Source organism: Myotis lucifugus, unplaced genomic scaffold (genome assembly GCF_000147115.1).
Source record: "Myotis lucifugus unplaced genomic scaffold, Myoluc2.0 scaffold_16, whole genome shotgun sequence".
In the NCBI taxonomy this organism is placed as follows: domain Eukaryota; kingdom Metazoa; phylum Chordata; class Mammalia; order Chiroptera; family Vespertilionidae; genus Myotis; species Myotis lucifugus.
The window spans coordinates 3,577,643-3,599,578 of NW_005871064.1; the positions used below are offsets into that span (position 1 = coordinate 3,577,643).

Here is a 21,936-nt window from a genome sequence, read left to right on the forward strand (position 1 = left end):
CCAAGGTCTTGGTTGATTACCTCCACCCACCACCCTCACCCCACCTTCCTTCTGAGATTCTGCACTCTGTTCCATGCTTCCATGTCTCTGGGTCCATTCTGTTCATCAGGTTTTTTTGTTACTTAGATTCCACATATGAGTGCGATCATGTGATATTTCTCTTTCTCTGAATGACCTATTTCACTTAGCATGATACTCTCCAGGTCTCTCCATGCTGTCTCAAAGGGTAAGAGATTCTTCTTTTTTACAGTTTTTTTTATCCACTCATCTGTTGATGGGCACTTGGGCTGTTTCCAGATCTTAGCTATTGTAAGTTGTGCTGCTATGAACATAGGGGTGCATACATTCTTTCTGATGGGTGCTTCAGTTTTCTTAGGATATATTCCTAGAAGTGGAATCACCGGGTCAAATGGCAGATCCATATTTAATTGTTTGAGGAAACTCCATACTGTTTTTCATAATGGTTGCATAAGTCTGCATTGCCACCAGCAGTGTACTAAGGTTCCCTTTTCTCCACATCCTCGCCAGCACTTGTCATTTGTTTATTTGTTGATGGTAGCCATTCTGACAGGTATGAGATGGTACCTTATTGTCGTTTTGATTTGCATCTCTCAGATGACTAGTTACTTTGAACATTTTTCATATGTCTCTTGGCCATCTGTATGTCCTCTTTGGAGAAGTGTCTATTTAGGTCCTTGGCCCATATTTAAATTGGATTGTTTGTCTTCCTTTTGTTAAGTTGTATGAGGTCCTTATGTATTTTGGTATTAATCCTTTATCAGATGTATCATTGCCAAATATGTTCTCCCAGACAGTGGCTCTCTTGTTGTTTTGTTGATGGTTTCTTTTGCTGTGCAGAAGCTTTTTATTTTTATGTAGTCCCATTTATTTTATCCTTAGTTTCCTTTGCTTTAGGAGATATATCTGTAAACATATTGCTATGAGAGATGTCTGAGATTTTGCTGCCTATGGTTTCTTCTAAGATTTTTATGGTTTCATGACTTACATTTAAGTCTTTTAGCCATTTTGAGATAATTCTTGTGTATGGTGTAAGTTGGTGATCTAGTTTCACTTTTTTGCATGTATCTGTCCAATTTTCCCAACACCATTTATTGAAGAGACTCTCTTGACTCCATTGTATGTTCTTGCGTCCTTTGTCAAATATTAATTGAGCGTAATAGCTTGTGTTGGTTTCTGGGTTCTCTGTTCTGTTCCATTGATCTATATGCCTGTTTTGTGCCAGTACTAGGCTATAATCAAACTTGAAATCTGGTATTTGATTCCCCCAACTTTGTTTTTCTTTTTCAAAATTGCTGTAGCTATTTGGGGTCTTTTTGGATTCCATATAAATTTTTGGAGTATTTGTTCTAGCTCTGTGAAATATGCCATTGGTATTTTAATAGGGATTGCATTGAATATGTAGATTGCTCTTGGGTAGGATGGACATTTTAACGATGCTGATTCTGCCAATCCATGAACACGGTAGTATATTTTTCCACTTGTTTATATCTTCTGTCTCTTTTTTCAACATCCTGTAGTTTTCCGAGTATAGGTCTTTTGCCTCCTTGGTTAAGTTTATTCTTAAGTGTCTTAATTTTTTGTTGCAATGGTAAATGGGATTGTTTGTTTAGTTTCTCTTTCTGAGAATTCATTATTGGTGTATAAAACAGCTATTGATTTTTGGGTGTTGATTTTGTATCCTGCTACATTGCCAAATTCATTTATTAAATCTTTTAGTTTCTTGGTGGACTCTTCAGGGTTTTCTATGTACATTATCATATCATCTGCAGATAATGAGAGTTTTACTTCCTCCTTTCCAATTTGGATGCCTTTTATTTCTTCTTGTCTAATCACTGTGGCTAGCACTTCCAGGACTATGTTGAATAAGAGTGGTGAAAGCGGACATCCCTGTCTTCTTCTTGTTCTTAGGGGAAATGCTTTTAGTTTTTGCCCATTGAGTATGATGTTGGCTGTAAGTTTGTCATATATGGCCTTTATTATGTTGAAATATGTTTGCTCTATTCCCACTTTGTTGAGAGTTTCTATCCAAAATGGGTGTTGGATTTTGTTGAATGCTTTTTCTGCATCTATTGATATGATCGTGTGATTTTTGTCTTTCAATTTGTGTTGTATCACATTTGTTGATTTGCAAATATTGTACCAGCCTTGCATCTCTGGAATAAATCCCACTTGATCATGGTGTATGATCTTTTTAATATATTGCTGGATGCAATTTGCTAATATTTTGTTGAGGATTTTAGCATCTATGTTCCTCAAAGCTAGGGCCTGAGGGAAGCTGGCCGGGGTCCTGGGTGTCTGCGGGTGGCCGGAGGGAGGGAAGCCCGAGTCTCAGGTGCCAGAGGAGAGTCGGCGCTGGCAGCCCAGGGGAAGGAAGGCCTACTCTAGCACGAATTTTTGTGCATCGGGCCTCTAGTATACATATAAAAGCCTAAGCTACTGAACGACCGAATGACTGATCGCTATGATGTGCACTGACCACCAGGGGGGAGATGCTCAATGCAGGAGCTGCCCCCTGTTGGTCAGTGTGCTCCCACAGCCAACCTCCTGCAGCCAGCCAACCTCCTGTGGTCCCTCCCCCTGGCCAGCCAGCCAACCTCCTGCAGCCCCAATCAGCCCTGAGGAACACCACCTGTGCACGAATTCGTGCACCGGGCCTCTAGTATGCAATAATTAGATGTGACCATGGTGACAGTGTGTTGGGATGTTGATCTGACTCCTCTACAGATATAAGTAAAGGGGCGGGGGAGGAAAGTGAGTTTTGTTGTTTCCTGTACATCTAATCCAAATTGAATGGTTAATTCAGGATCAAGACAAAATAAAATCTCCATTGTGTGATATCAAAAGAAGAAAAGGGGAAGCAGGAGGAAAGCATGTTATTTATTCGTTTTTGAGACTAACTCAGTTGCCAGCAGTCATATATGTACTCTCAGTAATGCTTCATTTTGCACATTTTCCAGTGATATCTATATTATTGATAAACTAAAGAATAACACCTAGACAGGAGCCTCATGTCATAATGCAAATTAGTGTTAGGGGATTCAAGTGTTTAAATCAGTTATTATTTAGTGGGTTGAGATCTAAATAGAGACTATGAAATAGTTTTGTTAGTTGTTTGTAGAGTATGAAGAGTGTCATGCAACTCTGTCATCATTTATTGTTAACTGATATTTAATAATCTGAGCAATAAGAGGAAGTGTTTCAAACAAGAGAAAGGACATCATCTAGAGGTCCTACTTGACATCTTAGTTTGCCGACCACTGTGCTGATTTGGCTCAGTAGATAGAGCATCAGCCTGCGGACTGAAGCATCCTAGGTTCGATTCCAGTCAAGGGCACATGCCCGGGTTGTGGACTCAAACCCCAGTAAGGGGTATGCAGGAGGCAGCCCATCAATGATTCTCATCATTGATGTTTCTCTCTCTCTCTCCCTCTCCCTTCCTCTCTGAAATCAATAAAAATATATTGATTTTTTTAAAAAAGAGTGCTAATAATTAGCACAACTCAAGCTAGAATGAAGGAATTCTGGTTGAACTATAGTAAGTAGCATCACTCATAAATTGCCCTGATTTAAATAAAATCTTAGGAGTCCTTTATTTTATTTCTAAATTTTAAAAATTGAATTTATTGGGGTGACAATAACTTTATTGCAGAACCATACAGGTTTCAAGGGTATAGCTCAATAGAACATTATCATTGCCCCAAGCAAAGTCTCTGTCCCAATTTTCCCCCTCTTTCCCCACCTCCACTACCCTCCCACTCCCTTTCCCCTCTATCACCGCACTGTTGTCTGTGTCTGTGTGTTCTATGTATATGTTTTTTGGTTAAGCCCTTCACCTTCTTTCATCCAATCCCATCCCCTCTGACAACTGTCAGTCTGTGCCATGTATCCATGCCTTTGTTTCTATTTTGTTTGTCAGTTTATTTTGTTCATTAGATTCCATATGTAAGTGTGATCATATGGTATTTGTCTTTCTATGACTGCTTTATTTCAGTTAGCATAATAATCTCCAGGTCCAACTATGCTGTCAAAAAAAAGTGTGATTTTCTTTCTTTTTTTTCAATTAAATCTTTATTGTTCAGATTATTACAGTTGTTCCTCTTTTTTCCACCCATAGCTCTCCTCCACCCAGTTCCCACCCCACCCTCTGCCCTTACCCCTCCCACTGTCCTCATCCATAGGTGTATGATTTTGTCCAGTCTCTTCCTGCACCCCCACACCCCTTTCCCCCCAAGAATCGTCAGTCCACTCCCTTTCTATGCCCCTGGTTCTATTATATTCACCAGTTTACTCTGTTCATCAGATTTTTTATTCACTTGATTTTTAGATTCACTTGTTGATAGATATGTATTTGCTGTTCATAATTTTTATCTTTACCTTTTTCTTCTTCCTCTTCTTAAAGAATACCTTTCAGCATTTCATATAATACTGGTTTGGTGGTGAGGAACTCCTTTAGCTTTTTCTTATCTGTGAAGCTCTTTATCTGACCTTCAATTCTGAATGATAGCTTTGCTGGATAAAGTAATCTTGGTTGTAGGTTCTTGCTGTTTATCACTTTGAATATTTCTTGCCACTCTCTTCTGGCCTGCATAGTTTCTGTTGAGAAATCAGCTGACAGTCGTATGGGTACTCCCTTGTAGGTAACTGACTGTTTTTCTCTTGCTGCTTTTAAGATTCTCTCTTTGTCTTTTGCCCTTGACATTTTAATTATGATGTGTCTTGGTGTGGTCCTCTTTGGATTCCTTTTGTTTGGGGTTCTCTGTGCATCCTGGACTTGTAAGTCTATTTCTTTCACCAGGTAGGGGAAGTTTTCTGTCATTATTTCTTCAAATAGGTTTTCAATATCTTGCTCTCTCTCTTCTGCTGGCACCCCTATAATTCGGATGTTGGTGTGCTTGAAGTTGTCCCAGAGGCTCCTTACACTATCTTCATATTTTTGGATTCTTTTTTCTTTTTGCTTTTCTGGTTGGGTATTTTTTGCTTCTTCATATTTCAAATCTTTGACTTGATTCTTGGGATCCTCTTGTCTGCTGTTGGATCTCTGTATATTATTCTTTATTTCAGTCAGTGTATGCTTAATTTCTAGTTGGTCTTTTTTCATATCCTCCAGGGTCTCACTAAATTTATTGGCGGTTTCTAGAAAATTATTAAAAAACCTTATAACCATGGTTTTGAACTCTATATCCAGTAGTTTGCTTACCTCCATTTCTGTCATTTGTGACCTGTTTCTTTGTCTCCGCATTTTTTATGCTTCCCTGTGTTGGTAGAGTGGCTTTGTGTGCTAGGTGTCCTATAGGGCCCAGTGGCTCAGCCTCCCCAATTACCTGAGGTAGACACTCTTGGTGCACCCCTTTGTGGGCTTTGTGCACAGTCTTGTTGTAGTTAAGCCTTGATTGTTGTACGTATCACTGGGAGGAATTGACCTCCAGGCCAATTGTCTGTGAGAATCAGCTGTGTCTGCAGTGGGAGAACTTCTGTGCTGAAGACACCCTTATGGGGCAGGACTTACTTCAGTGGGGCTTTGGTGCTCATTGAGTCTGCCCCCTGAGTGTGTCCCTTATGGATCTGAGGAGTTGTAATCTGGATGGTTCCACTCTGACCACTGGGTACACTGGCTCTTGGATCTAAGGAGTTGCTAATTTAGCCTCTGCCTGAGGCTACCCAGCAGGAGCTACAGAGAGATCTGCAGATTCCCCTTCCTTGTTTGGGCTTTGGAGGTGCCCAGATGAGGCCCAGCTGTGAAGCAATGCAAGCTGCTGTGGGGCCTTGGGCTTTCTCTTGGAAGTTCTGGGTCTGTCTGGCCCAGCTGCAGTTTGTTAGGTAATTTTCAGATTGCAAAGGGCCAGGGCATTCATATGCAAAAGCCTCTGCCTCAGCTTGGGTGGGGTAGGGTCTCAGGGAATCAGCAGGGTGGAGCAAACTGCTATGGCTGATCCTCAGTCCTACCCTAAGAGGCCCCGAGTCTCAGTGTCCCGGTAATCACTGCAAGCACCTCTGAGAGAAAGCCACCCTGGAGTTCCGAGTTCTGCCCGCTGCCAGACAGTCCAGTTTCTGCCCGTATGAGTCTGGGTTCCTAGAGACTTCCCGGAACTGGAGTTCAGAGCAGTCGGGGGCTTGTGACTCCCTCCCGATTCAAAAAGACAGCAGCGTCCTCAGTTGCTAGCCCTTGCTGCGTGTGCCTCTGTACCTCTGCACTTTACTTCCGCACCTCCTCTGAGTCTCAGTGTGCTTTTCTCTTTCCTTCTAGTTGTAGAATTTCCACTCAGCCAGCCTTCCTGTAGTTCTGGATGATGTCCGTCTTGTCTTTTAGTTGTATTTTTGTAGTTGTTGTGGGAGGCAGCAATTTCCGGTGTTTACCTATGCCGCTATCTTGGTTTCTCTCTCTTTTTTTTTCTTTACGGCTGAGTAATATTCATTGTATAAATGTATCACAGCTTTTTTGACCAGTCATCTACTGATGGGCATTTGAGCTGTTTCCAGATCTTGGGTTTGTGAATAATACTGCTATGAACATAGGGGTGCATGCTAGTATATTCTTTCGAATTAGTGTTTCGGCATTCTTAGGGTATATTCTTTTTTTATAGATAAGACTACTGATATCCACATGTGTTACCTACATTAATAAAAGCATATGCAAAGTATATTTCTACTTGTGAATGAACATTTTATGTATTACTCCAGCACTGTACATTATGTTTTAATGTTGACTTGCTCTTATATCACAGCTGCTGAGAGCCATATACATGCATGTTAAAATGTAGACTGTTAATGAAAGAGGAGAGTAGAGTGTAGTGCTGTGTAGTGAGTAGCTGCCATATAGTCGTGCTGAAACTTAGTGAATTTACAACTGAGAATGTGCAGTACTACAGCCCTTCTGTCCTGTGAACTAACAGCCAGATTGTTTGTAATTTCCCATGCTATTTAAAACAGGGTTCTCATGTATCAGCCGTCTTCTGTAAGGGTGCCCAGTGTGACTTCGGTTGATCCTGCTGCTATTCCGCCTTCATTAACAGACTACTCAGTACCATTCCACCACACGCCAATATCAAGCATGTCATCAGATTTGCCAGGTATGTGAAGATTTATTTTTTTTGTTTGTTTCTTATTAAGTCTTATCATTTATTTTTAATCTTAACCTGTGGAGCAAATAGAGTTTTAAAAATGTAAATAGAAATGCTAAGGAAATTTGAAAACTTCATATAAAGGTAATGTCTGTTTTAATATATCATATTCATTTCCTATCATCTTAACTACAGAGCAATCTATAGATTCCTAATAATAGGAAAGACAGTAGGATAGTATGAAATGTTTATAGATTTTATTTTCCTTCAGAGAAGATTTGTTCTCAGAGGTTTTCCTTAGCTTATTTATTATGCAAGCTTATAGGTTAGGGAGAGAGTATTTTCTCATACTCTTCTTGGTAGTCCATCACAACTTGGGGTGTTGCCAACAGCTTTACCTTGTGATTTTCCCCCGTAAAAATAGGATCTACCAGCTGTCTCCCTAGAGCACTACTTAATATCTGAAGACATATTTTATATATATATATATATATATATATATATATATATATATATATCCTCAACATTTAAAAATTCAAGGTTATTTGAATTACCTTAGTACCAAGACCTGTGCAACCAAGGCCGTATTATACATTTAAACTCTGCCCTTCTCCCCTCTCTGTATAGCCAGTGTTTTTACAGACATTTTTGATCTATCAAATGTGATCAAGTTAGAACCAGTACCTCTTAATATTCATGACTTCCCTTCTTTCTAAAGGGTGCTTTTAGTGGAATACAATTCCCTCTTCCAATTAATTAATTTTCCCCACCAGATTTCTGAAGTTAATTTTAACACTCTTAGGGAGGTCTTTATTGTAAGAACAATATATATTCTATTGGACAAAATTTGTGTTGTTTGAAACAGTTGATGGTTTTGTTATCTGGCCAATTCAGATACAATTTAATGGAAAAGAATAGACTAAAAATACTATCCATCAAAAAAATTGTAGATACCTTTTCTTAAATATGTTTAGTACTTTGGGAATTGGTATTTAAATATGTTTAGTCCATGTGTACTTTGGGAATTGGTATTTTAAAAAATTGTTTGCAAACCCAGCCATGACCAGTTATAAAGTATTTTTTGTATCCAAAGCTCGATGCTAAGGTATAGGTGAGGTTTCATGGTCCATAAGAAATACACTCAGAGAGTCTTAATTTCTAACTGTTATGCTTTGCTCTAACTTTGGCTAGATTTAAGTGAAGTTGAAGAGTGTCCACATGTCATCTTAGTATATGTTATAAACAAACATTTTTTAAGGATTTGTTTCCTAAAGACTTTGAATTAAAAATTGATCTAGAAAAAAGATGATAAAATTTCATTTACTAAAGTGATTCTGGCCATTTAGCAGTAGAATAGACACAATTTACAAATCACTTGCTCTGTTTTCAAATTATGTGATTCTGAATGAATTTTTAACTTTAGAGAATTTACAGTTTTTCAAAATTTGGGTATAAATTGAGACTATTTTATAAAATGTGCAGATTTGAGAAAAATGCAGTAAAATATGTTAACTGTATATTTCATAAAATACACTTCAAGCGTGGTATTAAGGAACTAAGACTAATATTCAGGCCAATATAAACCAATATGGTAATACTGGTTATTAAAATGTTGAAATGCTTTTTACAAGTTGATAAACTGAATAGAATAGGGTCTATTGTACTTTACAAGAATTAACAGTTTTATCATCATCTGTGAATCATGTAGCAATCACTACATCTAAATAGCTTAGTTTTTACTTTGGTTTTATTGTTAGTATGCTCTTTTGTAATTAGTAGTTACTTTGCTTTTATTTTTGTGCATAAATTTTATGTAATTAGTCATACTATACAGAGTTGATATTTATAAATTTAATAATTTATAATAAAATATTAAATAGAACACCAAGAATAGAGATAACATTTTAACACATTTCTTAACATTCTTTTTAAACATCATAAACATGAATCTTCTGAATCTGCAGGGGAACAAAGAAGAAATGATATTAATAATGAACTGCAGCTTGGAACATCTTCTGATACTGTGCAACAGTGAATTCAAAATAAAACATAATTTGTATTTATGGAATGGAAAACAGCTTGATTATTTCAAGAAAAAATATGACTGCCTTATTACTAGTGACATATTGTCAGGTGTGAATGGTGCTCAAAAGTTGTGTCATTAAAATTTGGAAGTGCTAAACATTTACATATTTAATCATGTAGCAACCATGTTTGGTTAAAGTTCATGGCTCAAGTAAGGAAGATGTTATTCTTAGTAAGACATGTAGAGTCAGTTTCACATAAAGACACATTTAAAATCTAAAAGCAACAATTTTAACCGTTAATAGAACAAACATTTAGAATGTACCATGAGAATTTTTAACCTGCTTTTTAGTTAAAAATAATTGAGCACATTTTCAACCTTGAAATACTTAGGAGGGCATAAATATATATTAATATAACCTATTGTTTCAATTGAAAGTTATGGTGAAATAAGAAAACAGCATTTTGCTAAATTTATAAAATAAGGAAGTAACAATCACTATTTATGAAACTTCAACTATTTCATATGAGTTTTAATAGTCTACTTAAAATATAAAATGCAAGACTTTGATAATGCAGTTTATTGGAAGGAATAACATCTGAAATACTATATCAAATTTTAGAGATGGTGTTTTAGAAAAAATGGTTTCATGGAGAAATATTTACATTAGAACATTATTGGATTTTGTATAGACAGCATCTGTATAATGCTGGGGAGACAGCCTAGAATTTCAACCAAGAGCTTAGAAAAATGTGTGGGTATTTTACTATCTATAATAATAAAATCATAATATGCTAATTAGATTGGACATCCTTCTGGACGTCTTTCCTTGTGGACAAAGCCTCAGCAGGGGTGGGGAGGTTGCAGGGGGCTGAGGCAGAGGCCCCCCGGCTGCAGCGGCGGGCAGGGGCCAGGGCCAAGGGTCTTGCACGAATTTCGTGCATTGGGCCTCTAGTGCATTATATAAGTCACCATATTCATTGATCCGTGGATGAGGTGTCAAAAGATATAGATCAAGTGAATCTCTTAAATCACATGAAACAGTAAAGAATTACAATATATCTAAGAGCTGAAATAATGATAATAGGAAGTCTCTGCACCTCAGTGGACAGCCTTCAGTTCTGGAGCTGTAAAAAAAAAGTCTGAAAATTACAAGTCTGTGTGTTTATTTAAATTGAAGTTATGAAATGGGACTAAACATTTAGAAAATGAGCATTTTTGGGTGATTGGCTTCAATACAAATATTCCAACAGAGATAGCAGTGCTTTCTTAGCTTTTTAAAAGTGTTTGTTATTCAAGTGGACTGAGTGATTAAAAAAACATTAAAAGTAATTGAACATATAAAATCCTATCTAATAAGAGCAATATGCAAATTGACCATCACTTCAACACAAGATGGCTACCCCCATGTGGACACAAGATGGCTGGCAGGGGAGGGCAGTTAGGGGTGATCAGGCCTGCAGGGGAGGACAATTAGGGGCGACCAGGCTGGCAGGGGAGGGCAGTTAGGGGTGACCAGGCCGGCAGGGGAGGGCAGTTAGGGGCAATTGGGCCAGCAGGGGAGCAGTTAGGCGTCGATCAGGTTGGCAGGGGAGTGGTTAGGGGGTGATCAGGCTGGCAGGCAGAAGCAGTCAGGGGCAATCAGGCAGGCAGGTAGGCAGGTGAGCGGTTGGGAGCCAGCAGTCCTGGATTGTGAGAGGGATGTCCCAGATTGGAGAGGGTACAGACTGGGCTGAGGGACACACACACACACACACCATGCACGAATTTCGTGCACCGGGCCTCTAGTCCTATATAATAAAAGCCTACTGTGCTAAGTGTCCAGTCGGCCATTCAACCAATCAAAGCATAATATGCTAATGATATGCTAAGGCCGCTCGACTGCTCGCTATGATGTGCAGTGACCACTGGGAGCAGATGACTGGTTGACCAGTCACTATGATGTGCACTGACCACCAGGGGACATGCTCCAACTGGTAGGTTAGCTTGCTGCTGGGGTCCGGCCGATTGGTACTGAGCGAGACGGGCCGGACACTCCCTGGAGCCCTCCTGCCATCCCTCCCCAGCTGGCCAACCTTCCGCGTCTCTCCCTGGCCTCGATCATGCACCAGTGGGGTCCCTCGGTCTGGCCTGCACCTTCTCACAATCCGGGCTGAGGGACCCCACCCCCTCTGAGTGCACAAATTTCATGCACCGGGCCTCTAGTTAATAAAAAGAAAATTGTTACACCATTTGAAGCAAAATAAAATTAAAACAATTAATTAAATGACATGCCAATAAAGTATTTTTGTGACTCAGTCAATAATGGAGATGTTGAATATATAAAACTCTTGGAAGGTATAAGAGTTAGACACATTTTGAATTGGTGTTCAACAGAAGCAGAGAAAGGATTTACTGAACAAGATCATTAATGTGAAAAGACTGCTTATGGAAAAACATCACCTACTGAAGTTGGAATCGTTCGTTGTGATTCTCTTTGTCCATTGTTAGCTCAAACCCTGCTGTGCCATATAGGTAGTGACAGACATACAAAATGAAAAATCATAATTTTTTTACATGCTTTATAAATGGAATGGTTTCTTTCAAATGATTGGTGCTATAGTTTCTATTACTTGCTAAGCATTGTAAACATAGCTTATTTAGAGATTATAAGGGACTAACTACTTAAAATGTTGGAGTTATAAATTATTCATTCTGCTTATTAAATATTTTAAAGATAATTTCTAATATTCTCTATTTTGAGTAACAGTCTAATATCAGACTTTACTCTGTATGATTGTTATTTAAGGTAACATTGAATGCCAGCAAATAAAAATGTATAAAATTGAATAGAAATTGACCTGTCTTAGTGACCTATACTTAGTATCTTTTTGTTGTTGTTATTTTGTTTGTTTTTAATGTTTTGGAATTTAGTCAAACAGGGACTCCAGGGGAACTGACTTGGAAGTTTATTGATAGACTTTTTAGGCCTGAAATTTTAAATTATTTATTGTTATAACTTTAATGCTTTGAAATGGTGTACTGGGCAACCTTTTTCACATTCCTGTTTCAAAAGCTTAGTTGGAGAATCTCACATCTTTGGTTTAGAAAATTGCATTGGCTTATAACCTAGTACGCCTTGATAAGATTTAGCTTGTTAGTGAACAGAAATTACCAAGGCTTGCTTTGTGCAGAGCATGGAACTGGAGTAATCCCTGGATGAGGTACTGCTTTTGATGTGGAAATAGGGGGACAGAGAGCGCTTCATGAAATAGACATCTGTTTAAGAAGTGGTATTTTAGATGAAGTTCATTGTGATGTATTTCTGAAAAATAAATGTGAAGTATCTTAAGAGCTTAAGTATGTTTTTTTAATGGTTCGTATCCAGATCATTATCTCATCCATTTTTTTGCTTCTCGTTCTGTTAAGTGATGAAGCTAAGAAATGTTTGCTTTGACTAGTCCTACTTCTTCCTTTAAGTCTCTGGGAAGTGATTTTTCCAGATGTTTTGTTAGGGAATATGTTCATTTTGGAATTTTATACACATTAAATAGCACTGCTTCTGGTGTAGACCTTTCCTATCATGGAATGGTAAACAGTTAACCCCAAATGTTTTCTGGCTTGTGATAAATATAAAATGATTTTGGGAAATAATTCTTGTCTCCAAAATATGAGACAACTATTAACAAAGCATTTTTGTTTTAGGTTTGGATTTTCTTTCCCTTATTCCAGTTGATCCCCAGGTATGTATCCTGAATTTAAGCAACTAATTTGTATTTGATTGTTGCTTATGTCATACTAACTAAAAATGACCAGTTGCATAAAATCAGGACAGTCAACTCTCAGTTACTTAAATTGATGCAAAGAAAGTACTATATAAATATTTCAGTTTTATTTGGAGAAATAAAGTTGCTGTTTTTCAATTTATGATATTTTTTGGTCTTGATATTTGAATTTGAAATTATTTTATTTAGTTTAATAATCAGTTGGCATTATCAAGTATATCAGTGATTAAAATGAGGGAAGCAGTGCTAGATTACTAGAAATTAAAATTGACAGAAATTGTAAAACACTTGTTCTATACAGAGAAAATAGCTAAAACTGATTAAACTGCTTTGAATCATTATCTTGAGTCTTCCTTATTTTTAAAGGCAATCAGATTCAGACTTTGGGGATGCCCCAGCCTAAGTTGCTATAAATTATAAATTATTCCTGTTTTCTCTGTCAGAGGTAAGAAATTCTAGTATCCCAGAGTCCCAACATGAAGACCTTGCAGTGAGCATGGACCCCATTGGCAGGTGTGTAGCAGAGGCAGAGCAGAGGAGGGAAAGGCATGGGGAAAGCCAGGGGCAAAGTGAAACAGACTTTGAAAGGTGTGTTGAGAGTAGGAAGGGAGTAGAGGAAGAACATGGACCACCACTTCCTAGGTGCTCAGAATCAGCTAACTACAGGTCTTGTATTGGCCTCCTGTTTGAATACTCTGTATCTGATCACACAAACAACACCGGAAATACTGGCCCAAGGTAACGTGCACAGAATGAAGAATTTCTTCTTCTCACCCTGAATTGACTTTATGACATCAGTAAATTCTATCTACAACAAAAGTATACCTATATCTTTCTAGGAAATTTATTCTTTGGGCTTAAAATATTACTGATTTTCTTTTCTTTTTTTTATGTGAAGCATCCTTTTAAAATAAATTACCTTGGAACCTAGAGGATTCAGATTTCATAGTGCTATTTAGCCTGCTAGTGTCAGGCTAACTTAATTGATAATGCAATAGAAGAGTTAGAGGTTGTGCCTTCAGTCTCCATGGAATCCTTAAGATTTGTTCTACTTTACCTCCGTATTGCCCCATTATTTCTGTGCAGATATGTGCCAGTTACACATAAAGAATGGAGTTACAGGTAAATGCCTGCAACCCGAGTATAATAAATATTCAATGCATAGAGCCTATTGATAGCAGGACTGTAGTATCTAGCATTCATTTTATAAAGGAAGAAGAGTACCTTTTTACTACCACACAATCAAAAACTGCCTGAGAGGCAAAATAAAATGAAGATTCTGACCTTTTTTCTAGATTCCTTCCCCAATTTTGTTGGAAAGTAGGAAATGTATTTGCTTTTTTTTTTTTTTTTTAAATATATTTTATTGATTTTTTACAGAGAGGAAGGGAGAGAGATAGAGAGTTAGAAACATCGATGAGAGAGAAACATCGATCAGCTGCCTCCTGCACATCTCCTAATGGGGATGTGCCCGCAACCCAGATACATGCCCTTGACCGGAATCGAACCTGGGACCTTTCAGTCCGCAGGCCGACGCTCTATCCACTGAGCCAAACCGGTTTCGGCTGTATTTGCTTTTAAAGAAAGTTAATACTTGAGAGTTTAACTTTGTTTAGAACTCTTTAAGAACTATTCCTTTTCCTCTTTAACCAATATCCCTTGAATTTCCTGGTGCATGACATTCATTTTATTCATGATCCAAGACAGTTATCCATCCTAAACATTAAATTACTTTTTTTGAAAGGCAGCTGAATTTAGTTCTTCCCACTGACTAGCAGCTCAAACCTGGGGCTTTTCCCCTTATCATTTTGCAGATCACGTAATCTAAACAACCTCAGTTTTAAATTCTGTTCTGTAACTTAGTATCTCCAATGATAGCTGACTATAGAATGATAAGATCAGATACCCTTTCATACAGTCTGAAGATAAAATATTTCTCACATAAAATATTCTATAGCGATATAAAAATAAAGCTTTTAGTCTTTCCTCTCTCTCTCTCTTGATCAATACTAGAGTGTTAAACTCAGGTTTGAATTTAAGAATCAGCAACCAAGCTGGTAAGGAAACAAAATGTGAACTCTTGGAGAGGGGTGTCAAGGAAGCATCACAAGAAAAATTACATTAGATTAGATCTTTAAGATTTATTCCAAAATTTTGTCATTACATGAGATAGTTCTATGTTCTGGGCATCCCTTGGTGGTTAGCTACCATGTTGTCTCTGAATGCTGTCCTTGCAATTACACAGGTATTGTTACATGTATGTACAGAGGAGTCAAATGCCACTCTTTAGTTGGTCAGTTTTTTGTTTTTATATATATGTTTTTGTATTGATTTCAGAGAGGAAGGGAGAGAGATATGTAATCATTAATGATGAGAGAGAATAATTGGCTGCCTCCTGCAGGCCCCTAGTGGGGATTGTGCAATGATCAGAATCCAACCGTGACCTCCTGGTTCATAGGTTGACACTCAACATGGAGCCACGTTGGCTGGGCTAGTTGATCAATTTTAACATTATTCCTAACCTGTCTGATTGATAATAAATTTTGAAAGAATTATTGAATTTTGAAATAGCATTTTTGCTCACTACCATTAAAAATAAGTATTTGCTATCATTTTGCAGTGTGATTTAAATCTGGTGTAAACACGTAGCGAGAGATCTTTTTGAGGTTAATTTTGAGTCATGATTGTGGGGCCCATATTCACTATTAAATATTGTTGACATTTTTGTAATTGCACCTATATATTTGGTCAGCAAACAAATTCTGCAAGTTTTGAGAATCAAGAATATATGCTACATTCTCTAAGTAATATAAAATGTCTAAATTCATGCCATCTTTCATCCAAAGACCTGGAGTTTTGAAAAAATTTTAAATCCCATTGGGATTAAAATATGTGGCTCTCACTTGTACATATCTAACAGTTTCTAGTCTCTTTATTTGAAATGAATGTAGCCTCTTCCTCATCAGCATCATTGTTTGTTTCAAGCAGTACTGTCCTCCTATGTTTTTGGATAGTCTCACCTCACCCTTAACAGCAAGCAGTACGTCTGTTACCACCACCAGCCCCCATGAAAGCAATACTCACGTTAGCTCATCCAGCAGCAGGAGTGAGACAGGGGTCATAACCAGCAGTGGAAGGAACATTCCTGACATCATCTCATTGGACTAAAGGAGGACTTGCTCGATTCTAGGAATCATTCATCAAAACTGCTCTTTCTTGGATCTCTGGTCCGTGGAAGCTATTTTTTTTGTAACAGTTACTTTGATATTTATTGAAACGTCAAATGGATTCTTTTGCTTTCTGAAAGACGAACACAGATGACTGTGGCAAGAACCAAATGACACACATGATTTTCTTATTCATGCTGTACTCTGAGCATCAGATGCATCAGCCATAACTTTGTCTTCTTGGGAGACGGATTTCAGTTTCATGTTACTGGATGGATTCTACAAATCAGTTAAACATTTCTTGTAATAAACAGCAATAAAATTATGTGAATGTGCAAGTAAACTTTTTTCTAATTAAAAAGGATGTAATCAATGATTTTAAAAGGACAGCAACTTTTGTTTAACCTGATGTGAAGAAAAAATATATGGAAAGAAGTTACGTTTGCCAAATGAGTTGTTTCCACGCAGATTTGTTCTTTCGTTGAACTGATGAAGTCTTGATAAGTGGCCAAAGCGTGGGTTCCACTTTTCTTCCTGATTCCATCAAAGAAAAATGGCCTTTGTGTCATACATTTTTCCCTGGTTGTCATTTACATTTGATGTTATTTGCTACTGAATGCAGAGAGAAGTTCTAGGATCTGGCTGTTCTTTATTGGCGAGTATGTCGAAGAACACTACACAGATTCTACCCTGATGTAATGTGTGTTATTTTTGGTAATTTTATAATCTCATTCTAGAGATTTCTGTAAATTCGGGGCTTGCCTTCTCAAAAAAAAAAAAAAATGCTATGCAGCCATTGAAGGAAATGTTTTTGGAGTAAGGTGGCTGGAATGTTAGAATTTTGTTCTTATTGTCCAGAATCATTGAGAGCTTAGAGGCAATAGAAGAATGGATTTAGGGGAGCTTGGGAATAACAAAGTTTAATTTGTTCCTAAGAACTTCTTTTGCTCATTTACTTTATAGAATAATATTCAAATCTTGTTGAAACTTTTCAGATTTTAGTGACACTGACCAAGAAAATATGTTTTAGATCTCTGTTCATTTTTAAAGAAAAAGCAAATAGCAAGAGATAGGGGTGGTATCAGATTTCCTTTTTATTTTTATTTTTTAAAGAGAAATCTTTCCTGAGACCACAGAAGACCTGAACCCCCCTTTAAAAACCACTCTACTTTCTTTTGCTTTATTTGGCTTCCTAAATAATTTTAGAATTCTCAAGGAGTTAATACTTTCCCAATGTTTAGCTTTCTCTGCCTAAGCTATCTCTACTTTACAGATAAACTCGTTTTTAAAAATGGGTAATCTGATTCTCAAGCTGAGTGCCCAGATGAAAAGCACTGAGTTCAGTGAGAACGGGGATGCGTGACTTGGGGTGGGTGCGGCTCACGGAGCTGACTTGGCAGTGCTTGGTTTTTACACCTTCTCAAGTTTTCCTGGCCTCTGTACACCTTTTGTGCTGATTTAAGATCATGTGATTTTCTGTGTCATCCCTTCTTTGGCTACATCATCCCCTTAATGTATTACCCTTTTTGGAGAGCTGCTTATTATTAAAAGCGTGGAAAATAAACTTCCTGCAGTAGTTGTGCCATAGTTGCTAGTTCTATCTTGTCATTAGATTTCAATCCATGTTACAGTCCTTTGGTCCAGATACAGAATATCTTCATAGTAAAGTTTTATGTTGCTGCTTTAAATACAGATGCAATTTCTGTTAACTCTGTAATCAGATAGAAAAAGTAACCTGATTTGTGTGGTATAATTTGTCAATAAAGAAATGATGTATATTTGTTATCATTTTGTTACCCTTTAGATTCTCAGCGACTCCCCTTCCCAATTTAATCAACGGAGTTTTATAAGGTCAATTAAAATGTGAATAGAAGTTAGTTTATTTACTTGTTTTTTATAATGGATACCTCTGCTTTTATAGTTGTGATCTGTTTCTTTTTTGATATTTTATGTGAATAGTTTTAGTGTGCCTTTTAGGTGCTTTCCACTGAAGTTACATATAAATTTTTAATTTATCTTGCGCAGGCATATTTAAAAATCACTATTAAGTTTATAATCTTAAAATTGGGGACTTTTGAGTATACATCTTTGAAGGTGAGCACTTTTCTTTATGCATTTGGCCTTATGACAACTGCATGTTTATTAAGCCATTATCCTTTTTCATTGTGGTCACTAAATATTTTTACCAAGACCCGACTTTTTTTGTTGTTAATCCTCACTGGTGGATATTTCGTCCATTAATTTTAGAGATAATGGAAGGGAGGGGGGGAAAGGGAGAAAGGAGAGAGAAACATCGATGGGTGAGAGCCACATCATCAATCAGTTGCCTCCCACACGCACCCCAACCGGGGTGGGGAACCTACAACCCAGGTATGTGCCCTTGACCAGAATCAAATCTGGGACCCTTCCCTTCTTGGGCCAACACTCTTAACTATTGAGCTACACTGGCCAGAGCAACCCTGTCTTTTTAGCAGTTGATTTTGCTAGCCCGGATTTTTTGTTTAACCAAGTATAATGCAGTTCTAGAGGAGATTGTCTTACCTGTTGCTTAGATGTCAGCCAGCTGGTGATTATGTGGAGTACCTTAAGGGAAGGATCTGCTGTTACTAGTCTCTTGCAAACACCTGCCAACCTATAGTTTTATCTTTATTCCCATAGAAATGTTAAGGGCTTGTCTTGCTTTGGTACCTCCTGGCAGTGTAATTGGTGCTGATAAAGCTTCACACTTGCAGTTCGCTTACATTCACTGACTTTCTGACCCTTAGATGAGCCACTTTAGGATTTCACTTCCATTTCTACACTGTATTTTTCTGTGTATAAGATGCTATTTTTTTCTAAAATCGTTAGACTGAAAATCGAGGGGCGTCTTATACACAGCAGTCAGCAGAGGAGAGCCGTGTGGGTGCTCAGCTGCCCATATCTTGTCAAACAGGCTTCCTCCAATCACGAGCTTTATTATTACTGACGTCAGCTGATGCCATAATTGGAGGTGGCGGTGGAGAGTGCACAGATGCAACAGGGACCTGAGCGTTCTGAGCCCATAAAGATGTCAAAAATAAAAAGATAAATACCAGTAAGCGATTGTTTTATTCTGCAAAATTCAAACAATGTAATCAGCTCTGCAAAAGAGCATGGAAAAAGACAATTTGGACCTTCTCCCACTGAATATATGATCAGACAGTGGAGAAAACAGGAAGAACAACTCCTTAAGATGCCAAAAAAGAAGGCCTTAAGAGGAAAACCAGCAAAATATTTAAAATACTGATTTCTTAATTTTGGGTTGGAAAATTATACACGGAAAAATATCGTAAATACCTGGCATCTGTCATAGGACAATTATGAAGGCCTAATGAAACAGTAGAGGTAAATTTAGGCTATGCGCCATTTATCTAATGTGTTTCAGGAAAGCTAGAATGAAAGTACCATGATTAGAGATCGTGAGTATAAATTAGTTCTGTAACTTGGTATAAAACAAGTTTCCTTAGCATCTTCAGGAATTTGAAGAAAGGTAAGGTGTTGCATTTTGGGTGAAGTGTTCTACAGAGACTTCTGACCTTGAGTCAGATCTTTCAGATATTCTGCCTTCAGATCAATCTTGGACACTTGATTTAGTGACTAGTTATCTGTGTTTCTTCTGCCAATAAAGTCTGTATTAGTTACATTTTGTCTTTTTTTTAAAAAGTTGATTTTTACAAATCATTAGTTTAATTCTCAGGTATGCTGTTCATTTCTTTCTAGCCCCCAATTAGTAAAAAAAGCATTTAACTCTTTTGGTGTTTTTTTGGGGGGTGGGGGTGGGGGGTGTATTTTCTATTTTAGTAAACACTTTTATTTTACTAATTTTTTCATGTCGAAAAATGTAGGGCAGTGTTCCATTTAAACTTGGGTTTGACATTGTATTTAGTGGCTCTGGATCCATGTGGTAGGAGCTCATTGATGATTCAATCTGATTTATTAACCATCTTTTTGCAACAGTTACACATAAACATGGTGAAACTAGTGGAAAAGACTAAGAACTCTGCTTTTTAAAGAGTCTGATGCTACTGTCAAATAAATGATTGGTTTGTAAGTTTTTTTGTTGTTGCTAGGAACCACAGCAATTCCTATCAGAAACAAATAAAAATGCCCATTCTTTCATGCTTGCCTGATTCAGTAATGTTTTTGTTTCTGTTTATATCAGTAATACATTCTCATTATGGAAAAGTTAGACAACAGAAAAGTATGAAGAAAAACGATGTCAACCTTTATTAATTGCATGATATTCCTTTGTATGGATGTGCCATGATTCCTATCACTTTTTCCCATTGGACATTTTAGATTGCATCTCATAATGTTACAGTTGAGTGTCCTTGTGCACAAATTTTTCCTTAGGAAAAATTTCTAAAGATGAATTTCTGGGTCAAGGGAATAAACACTTTTGTAGTTCTTGCTTCATATCACACCTTACCAAGTGGATATACTAATTTCCACCCCAACCCTGTGGTGTGAGAAGAGCTATCTGACTGTATTTTCCAAGAACATGCACGATTTATCTCTATCTGACTATTTTCCAAGAACATGCACGATTTATCTTTATGCAGGTATCTGAACTAAGACTCTGCCTTGCTGGCCTGGATGAGCTAGGCTAACTGATTTTGGAGGTAATTAGCAGAGATTTTCCTGAGCTGTCTCAGTATCAAATATATCTGACATGTTCCAGAAACACCTGTATGTAGATATCCCAATGGTTTTTCACAGAGTTTTTTTTTTTTGTCGCTGTTGTTGTTTTTCACTGTGAAGTAGCCCATTGCCAGGGTACACTTTCCAGTCTTAGAAAATATTGACACTTTAAAAATATTGTGCCTAGGGCCAGCCCTTAGTAGCCTGCTCTTTTTTCCTCTTCCTGTAGGCTCCATTTTGGCCTTTCAGTAGGATCTCCTGAGCCAAAGGCAGTCCAACCCAAACTGGGAATGTGGTAAGGCTAAAACAACAGCTGGCCAAGCTTTGCCTGTTTTACTTTGTATTCTTTCATGTTTCCGATCAGATCTTGGTGTTCTAAGGGCAGCTGTGGGGAAAGAGAAACAGATTGTTAGCTTCAGGTATTTAAGGTGTGTTATTTTCTTGATTGGTATACCACATCGATTACTTCCCATCGGCTTTTTATTTCTGAGTGGCTTTTAAAGCTTACTTTAGGATCTCAAAGCTTAACTCTTTTAGGAGTCTCATGCTCTACCGACTGAGCTAGCCGGGCACAAAGCTTAACTCTTTTAAATGAAGAAGAGTCTACCGACTGAGCTAGCCGGGCACAAAGCTTAACTCTTTTAAATGAAGAAGAGTGTTGTGTTAGAAAATAGACCATCCTCTTATTTTGGCCTTCATCAAACTACTCAACGAATGTTTATTCAGTATGTTTTGTAAGTGTATGTAGAGTACAGTAGTGGAAACCATCTGGTTGCAGACTGCAAAGGGCTTATAGTCAAGTTATCAAAAATCAATAATTCTTACCTAACACTGTGTTCAGAACTTTACAAAAAAGACTCATTCCTTACAATAGCACTTCAAAGGGAAGTGGTACTGTCCCTATTTTACAAATGAAGAAATGTGTTTAGGGATGTTTTGCGGTGGACTTGGGAGTCTGAAATAGATCAAACCCCAAAGCCCTCTCTCTGACAGAACTGAAATGGCATTAATTAGGTACACTACCTAGGAGACTGATATGAGAATCTGGACATAATTCCAAGAACTGATTTCAGACATGGCCACAGGAACAAGGAAGGGAGTGGATCTTGGAGCCATTTCAAAGGAATACTCAAGATTCAGTGTGAAATGGTCATGGGAGTAAGGGCTGAGCCCATTTCTCAAGCCTGAGCAACCAGGGTAATGGTGCTATTTACAGATCCAGGAGGCAGTTAGCATGGACA

At 37.7% G+C, this 21,936-nt stretch overlaps 1 protein-coding gene across 7 annotated transcripts in view; it reads left to right on the forward strand.

The window, feature by feature from the left end:
* Positions 1-17,821, forward strand: part of PIAS2 (protein inhibitor of activated STAT 2) — a 70,515-nt gene extending 52,694 nt beyond the window's left edge. For 2 of the 7 annotated variants that reach the window (XM_014452541.2, XM_014452545.2), the window contains 3 exons: positions 6,949-7,088; positions 12,790-12,827; positions 15,855-17,821. In XM_014452541.2, the coding sequence (XP_014308027.1) occupies positions 6,949-7,088; positions 12,790-12,827; positions 15,855-16,037 (361 nt within the window). In that variant the 3' untranslated portion in view covers positions 16,038-17,821. Of the gene's footprint in view, positions 1-6,948; positions 7,089-9,043; positions 9,148-12,789; positions 12,828-15,854 lie in introns of those variants that run through there. The other 5 variants (XM_014452542.2, XM_023750860.1, XM_014452543.2 and 2 more) reach the window with 4 other exon arrangements.
* The last annotated feature ends 4,115 nt before the right edge of the window (positions 17,822-21,936 follow it).